Raw genomic sequence first — 7,881 nt, 5'->3', positions numbered from 1 at the left:
ACGATTTTCATTATCTAATTATAACATACATTATAACTGTTTTATCGCAATTTCATTTTTAGCAGAAATCAGCAAAGAAAATATAGTTCAGTGCTTTGCACACTTTTAAGCCCTTTCGTTTCAAATGTTAAAATGGAGAAAACCCCTAGAAAAAGCACAACACAACACGGCTAAATTGAAAATGTTGCAGGCTCGGTTTGATTGTGCCTGATCAGGGACAGTACTGTAAAGTGCAAGTTTCCGTCAACGCCACCTAGCACCGGCTTTAGCAAAATTCAACATTTTAACATGAAAAGGAAAGTTTTGAAATTAAAAACATCCTAGAAACCCTGGAAAAAATGAAACATTGCAGCTAATTAATCTATGTTTTTGGTATGATTGTTACCATATTAGTAAGAATAAGAAAAAATTCCGAATCATGATAAAGTCTGCAAGCAGAACTTTCAATCTATCTATTTCTAAAAATTTCACAAACTGTACAGTTTAAGTTCTATAAAATTAAAAAAAGATAACGCTGCGATAAAAATCTCATAAAAACATATCCGCTGATTTAATCGTTTAATAAGACTTTTGCGAAATATTGCATTCTATTTGAAGGCTAAATTTTTCTTGTCAAATAATATTTATACGCACACTTTTGTAAAACCACTGGTAGTTTAACGGCGCAGGATAAATACAGTTTGAGGTTTGGCAAGTAAAATCTACTCCTTTTATAGATAGATCTTCTGGCCCTTGTGTTCCACTCAATAAAACCCACCACCCGGGAGCCCGTTTTAAACAAAAATTAACAGCACATTTTAAAAAAACAGTCCGATAAATAAGACAAAGTTTATACAGTTTTACCAAAAACATTACTCAAAGAAAGGTAAATATTTTAAAATAAATAAATCGCTTTGTGACCCCAAAATTTTGTTTTAATTTATTTGAGTTTGTTTAACAAACCCGCTTTTTGCTTTATACCCAAAAAGGGGTTAACATACAGTTTTAAATTTAAACATTTTACAAATAAAATTTTCGTTTTTAATTTTCTGCTTATTTGTAATTGATTTTACTGTTTGTTTGATCTTATTATATCGACTCTTTCAAAAATTTAAAATTGTGACTTAAAAAATTGGGCCCAATTAAAAAAACCCATAATACATTTTTCTTTAAGGACCTTAAAATAACCCGTGTGTATCTTCTGTTCTTTTAACCCTGACGTTTTCTTTTAATAATCTTAGAAGAAAGTCTGTCAAACAATTAAAACAATTTAGATAAACAAACATTAATCATTCAAAATTGTTAAACACATTTATTTACCATTATTTAACACAAGAAATATATTTAGAAATTGTAGATATTACACTCTAAAATTATGAATTGAATTGCCGCTGATGCCGCAATATATATTTACAAAAGATCTGTAAAAAGATGGTAAAGTAACGTAATGTAATGATGCGTAATGTAAATAAGTACACTCTAGGTTGAAAAATATAATGATCTCGAAAGTAATCCCAAAAGTTTTAGGTAACGAAATATTTGAAGGTCTTACTTTTGGTTATCTCCGAGACAATCAATGAGGATTTTTATTATTATTTGAAAGAATTTTGAAATTCCTGCTTTTTCACCTTTTTCAACCTGCTATTTCAACCTTTCCCCCAATGTTTCGTTCATGCTGTAAGTTTTAATAATCAGTACTTACTATAGACCATCAAGGTGAACAGTTGATTGCCTGTCGTCTGAAAACCACAGTACCAGTTTCCACCATCTGCTTTTTGTAAATTTGTTATTGAGATAATCACAGATGGTTGATTGTTTGTGAATGTGTATCTTGTTGAAACACCATGTACCTTACTACATGGTAGATTTCCTGCATTCATAAAACAGTCAGCAATTTTTGTGTCTCCTTTCAATATGTTTAATGTTAGAATTCCATCCTCTGCTGAAATCTCAACCTCACATAGCATTGATATATCTCTGCCTTTCTCTGGTACATTGCCTTCAGACAAACCGAACTTTACCACGCGAACTGAAACGTACACAAATAAAAAAATTGTCGAGTAATGAGTAAATATTTATGAAATTTACAGTGTAAAACTATTTTAATGAAACTAGAAGTACAACATTTTGTTTTGTTTGTGTACTGTTTTATATCTGATTTAGTTTGTTTTTGCATTTTCTTACGGATTTATATAAATACGTGATTTTCTGAATAAATGTGGTAATATCAAATTATCGAAATATTGCGGCAGGACATATATCTTTATATGAACTATGATCCGTATAATATTGATTTAAAATGTTTATAAACTGTAAGGAATTATTACGTATTTCATTTACTTTATAACCCGCCTTTAAAGTGTTCATAAAAAGGGAGAAAAATCTGAATTGGGTATAAACAACCGACTTAGTAAATTACGGGCTTTTCAGTTGTTCATTTTATAAATTAATATTTAAAATCTCTTGTGATTCTTACACGAATGGCTATGCGTGTTTTTATGCATTGTCTTATTAACTATGAAAAAGACACAATATTTAATTATTTATCAATCAAATGATATGTTTCTATTTGAAATTTAATATTAAAACGACGCTTAAACAACAACAACAACAACACGTACAGCTTTTCAAAATATTATTATTTCGTTTTCGACTCGTTTCGATGAACAACACCTTCATCAGGATAATAATAACAATGACGTGATAATTATAGCGTAACAAACGTTGCGATACGTTAATTTTGTAACATACATGCACATATAAACCAATGTAACATACATGTACATATAAAACAATGCAACATACATGTACATATAAAATAATGTAACAAACATGTACATATAAAATAATACCGACACGTACACGAATTAAAGTAATACAAGGATTTTTTAAAAGTTAATATTACAAAGATTTTATAACGTATTAAGGTATGACTACCATAACGGACACTATAAGGAACTGAAAAATTGTCATTATAAGTCGATATTTACTTTAAATGACACCTGTATGCAAAATCTAAACAAACTTGACCGTACGTAAATCGTGTTAAGGTCACTTATCTTAATCTTGTATGTAAAAAGGGCCCTTTTTCAGAAAATATGAAACCTTTAAATAATCTACAATATCATCTTTATGAAAAATGATTTTCCATTAAATTTTGGTCAGAAACAAAATGTAACATTCAGCTATCGATCGACATAAGCAGAATAATTGATTCTACCCAAAACTTATGACATTTATACCCAACAAACTTTAACACGTATTTGACCATTTCCTTCTAGGAGAGCCTAATTTTAAAAGACCGAAACATACTTTAAAGAGTGCCCGTTTTTTAGCCAATAAACACACATATTAATGAATTTAAAATTCAAATATTTCTCCTTCCCAAAAGGGTCATGAGAGTACATAAATAATGTTAAACGATGAAAAAAAAAAAAAAAAAAACAACACCTTTTTCTATACTTCTCACTGTCGGGTACGTGAAACGGTGCAGATATTCCGTGATACGATGCTTCCATCCAATCTAAACAACTAAAAGGTTCGAGTATAATATCATATGTAACATACATTGTGAACTTATAGATGTTATACTGAATTTATTTTTACGTTACATGCAAATATTCTTCTTTTCTATATAAAACGGATTCGCCTGAATGCAAGGAAATAAAATGACACGCACCTTTTAGTTGTTTACCTTCCTCCATATTGGATGGAAGCACCGTATCACGGAAAATCCGCACAGTGAGAAGTATAGTAAAAAGTTGACCCTCCTGGGGTTTGAACACATGGTCCTATGTTTCAATGTAGTTTACAGTAGTTCTAGCCTATTTGAATATTTGAATGCATTATGATGGTCATACATTAGCAACAAATAACTATTTGTTTTTTCGAATGCTTAAAGATTAAAAAATAGTTTTTATAACCCTATTTGAATTCATAACATTAAGAAAGATCTGTGTTAAACAAAACATATAAGTAATGTTTCAAAAAGGAAACATGACAATACAAGGCTTATTAGTTTATTCTAAATCAATTATCTCTTATTAATGTATAATCAGAAATCATAATTTCAGTACCTGCATACGCTAATTCCAAGTAAGCCAAAACCAAAGTAATAATCATTGCAATCAAGTTATGTTTCTTTTTAAACCGAAGATAATAAGTGTGTTCACATTTAAATATATATATCGTAATGTAACCGGAAGATTAAATCTACTTATGTTATGGGCTAAACTGTACATTTATCTAAACATACAAATAAACCTTCATTTTTAAAAATAAAGGTTACTGAAGTGGAGTAAATCTTTTTTCTGACATGTCATGATATATGTGATATTGTTTCAATACTATAGGAAATTGACGTAGTCACGAAATAAATATAAATAGATCAAGGGCTAAAACGGAATATTGCCCGTTGACTTTTAAATATATTTGATAACTCCATGTAAATACCTTGTGTGACAGAAAATGATATTAAGAATGCATAAAGTATCTTTCATTAGTTTTTTTTATCACTGTCTTAATCAATACCTTCAACATGCAATATAGAAAGTCACACATGTAGATTTTTTATTACATAAACCGAATAAGACTTAAGTTAGAACATACCTAATGAGCACTGTAAGGAACTGTTAAATTGACAACATAAGACAGTTATACATGTATGCCTTATATGTCACCTGAATTCAAAATCTAAACAAAATTGACCGTGTGGGTTATGAATTATGTACATTTTCTGAACTAAAAGCTTGCTATTAGAAGGAGTGTTATTTTTCAGAAATGAGGAAACTTTGAATAAACTAAAATATCATCATTTTGAAAATGTTTTCCTATTATTCATTGTTAAGAAACAAATGATAACATTTAGATACAACACTTAAACGAGCAAAATTATTGTTTGTAAACAAAATGTTTTTAATATGTAAAAAAATGAAGCCCTACCGCACCCACTTGAAAGATTTATTTGACCATTTTCTTATGCAAAAAATCTTATTCAAATTTGAAAATTGGTTTGAACCCATGCCCCTCAGGTTCAATGCAGTTGACAGTGATTCTAGCCTATTTGAATACTCTTCAAAGTGGATATAGTGAATAAGTGGTTTACTACCTTAAAACATTCCAACCTTCCAAATAATAAGCAGTAAAATATCCCAAAGAATTGTTTCTTTTTTAAAATATTGTTGTTTTTTTATATAAAAATGGGAGAGAGAAAAGAATCCCTAAAAACACAAAAAACGGATAAATTGTAAATGTTGCAAGCTCGGTTTAATTAAGCCTGTTCATGGACGGTACTGGGCAGTTCATGTTACCGTTCACGCCCATCTCCCCCAGTATTAGCTTTAGTAGAATTAACTAGAACTGTGTCCAAAGTACATGGATGCACCCACTGTGCATATGTGCTCGTAAACAAGAGCATGCATATCTGTATGTAAGATTTTTATGTGGAACTTTTTATTAAAATCTGCCATCCGGTTAAAGAGAAGTTGCGTTCACAAAATTTCTATATGCATGGTATATAGTGAAAAATTAAACCATTGGCCATAATTCTGTTAAATATGATCGCAGCAAAAATTCCTTCCTTTACTTCCATCTGCACAATAAGGTTGTTCATCCCTGGAAGTTTAAGCAAAATCTGCCATCCGGTTTAAATAAGAGGAGTTGCGTTCACAAAATTTCTATATGGTATATAGTGAAAAAATCAACAAAGGACCATAATTCTGTTAAATTTGGTCGCAGCAAAAATTCCTTCCCTCACTACCATCTACACATTAAGGTTGTTCATCCCTGGAAGTTTAAGCAAAATCTATAATCCGGTTTAAGAGGAGTTGCGTTCACAAAATTTCTGGACGTACGGACAGACGGACGTACGGACGGACAGACAAGTGCAACGCTATATGCTCCCCACTTTGTGGGGGCATAAAAATGTACATGAAGTGGTACAATTTCGAATTAAAAAACATCAACTCATTACATGATCTCTTTACGAAACCTTCAATTTCTAACGATACTGCCATTCCATAAAAAGCGTCGATTGGCTTCTACTTATAATACGTGTTCCCTAGAGGGGAAGAGGGAAAAACAATGACGAAACTAAATAAAGTATAACTTTGAAGAGGGGTAGAATGTTAGAAAGCCTACATATTACAAAAGGCAAATTTAACAACAGACAACATATCACAAAATCTTCTTTAGAAAAATTGGACTCGTATCTTCCGTAAATAAATAATTCAATAAAACATTTTTGGTTTTGCAAACAAAAAGTACAATTTTTATCAAAAATTCACTACGTTTTACACATGTCTAGACATTGTATATGGATCATTTACATTTAAATTGGGAACTTTTTATTACAATGACATGTGCTTACAGTCGTGAGCTATTACTGCTTACAAATAGATGTACAAATAAGAACGCATGGAGCATTAATTTAGAAAGTTAACTCTCATAAACAGATATTAATGTACGGAAAATAATTTGTTTGGTCTTAAGAAATTATATTTTACATACCCTGACACTATTCATTTTTTCGATATTTCTGCTGTTATATTAACATTAAACCGTATGTTACATTTTGAACAAGTTAAAACATATTTTATATTGAAGAGAGTTGTCTTTAAACCTGCTTACAAACTAGCTTAAATATATATTTTGCCATGAATGGCGTTTATCGAAAAAGTTCACCGAACCATCATAAAAAGATATATCAAAACAAATTGTGTTAAATAATTGTCAATATTAAATAGGTAGCTGTCACACATTTGTTGATTGATTTACATAAATATTGAACTATCATAATTCTATTATTCATTGCTGTCTTCCGGACTTTATATATCTGTTTACTGATTTAATATATACTATACCATCGTTTGTTTTTTCTATTTCACCATTGATGGCATTATAGATAACTAAATGTGAAACTTGCGACCGACATCAAAGTTAAACTCCTCAACAAAGTAGACTTTCTTTTTCTTTACAAAACTAACAATTGACCTCATGAATAAACTTGAGTTAAAGTTTAAACAAGTACAAGTAAGAAAGTTTATTGTCAACAGCCTGAATTATACAACACAATTGATATTATCTTTTCAAAGCGGTAATCTGACATACATACGGAAACAATAGCAGAATAACACCACTTTATTACATGAAATATTTTTATAAAGCATTACATGTTTTTAAATATAACACCGCTTTCGTCTTTGTTGTATTTGTTTTATTTTTGTCGCGTTATAAATATTACAAATAAACCAGTCTGAATAACTTGGGTGCTAGTATGTTTATAAAAAGTTATTTTAATCATTATGCATGCAGGCATGTTTTATTATTTTAATATTCTATTTAACAAGTTTATTTTAACAAGACGTTCATAAGCAGTAAAGTAAATAATACATGTATGAATTCACAATGTACAGAAAGTTTTTGAACGTTTGGGTGTTAAACATGTCAACTCAAATGTCAACTTAACATGTAAATTAAAGTTACATTGATTATTTCCCTTTTCATAGTAATGTAAAACGTAAGCACGATTTAACCTAGAAAACTCTCAACTGTTTATTGATTTTACAAATAATTAATAATACGAGTTGTAACAATGATAGAATATTATATGGCATTCATTTATAACATATATAGTTTTATCATGACATGATTTTCTTTTGTCCTTTCGATGGCGGAGGAAGTGTAGATTTTTGTTCTGTCGAAGTTCGGCAATGTTTTGATATATTGACAATACAATGTTAGTCTGAGAGAGAGGAAACAAGTCAAGTTAGGTAAAGATACTATGTATATTCTGTGTTTTTAACAAGTTAGACACATATAAACTAAATGGCTGTGTCCATGGACTTAGATCATTTGCAAACCCCTGTTCTGGTCCGTTCCATTGTTAACAATGTTTCACTTAAT

At 30.0% G+C, this 7,881-nt stretch overlaps 1 protein-coding gene across 1 annotated transcript; it reads right to left on the bottom strand.

The window, feature by feature from the left end:
• Positions 1–1,670: 1,670 nt before the first annotated feature.
• LOC132753503 (uncharacterized) lies at positions 1,671–4,155 on the bottom strand. Its single transcript, XM_060743985.1, has 2 exons — positions 4,056–4,155; positions 1,671–2,008 (listed from the first exon to the last, which is right to left on the bottom strand). The coding sequence occupies exons 1-2, from the start codon at positions 4,099–4,101 to the stop codon at positions 1,671–1,673; spliced, it is 384 nt and encodes a 127-aa protein (XP_060599968.1). The 5' UTR covers positions 4,102–4,155.
• Between the last annotated feature and the right edge of the window lie 3,726 nt (positions 4,156–7,881).

Source organism: Ruditapes philippinarum, unplaced genomic scaffold (assembly GCF_026571515.1).
Source record: "Ruditapes philippinarum isolate M1 unplaced genomic scaffold, ASM2657151v2 ctg4834_1_1_1_1, whole genome shotgun sequence".
In the NCBI taxonomy this organism is placed as follows: Eukaryota; Metazoa; Mollusca; class Bivalvia; order Venerida; family Veneridae; genus Ruditapes; species Ruditapes philippinarum.
Note: the sequence above shows the minus strand (reverse complement) of the source record. Positions and strands in the feature narration are given on the sequence as shown.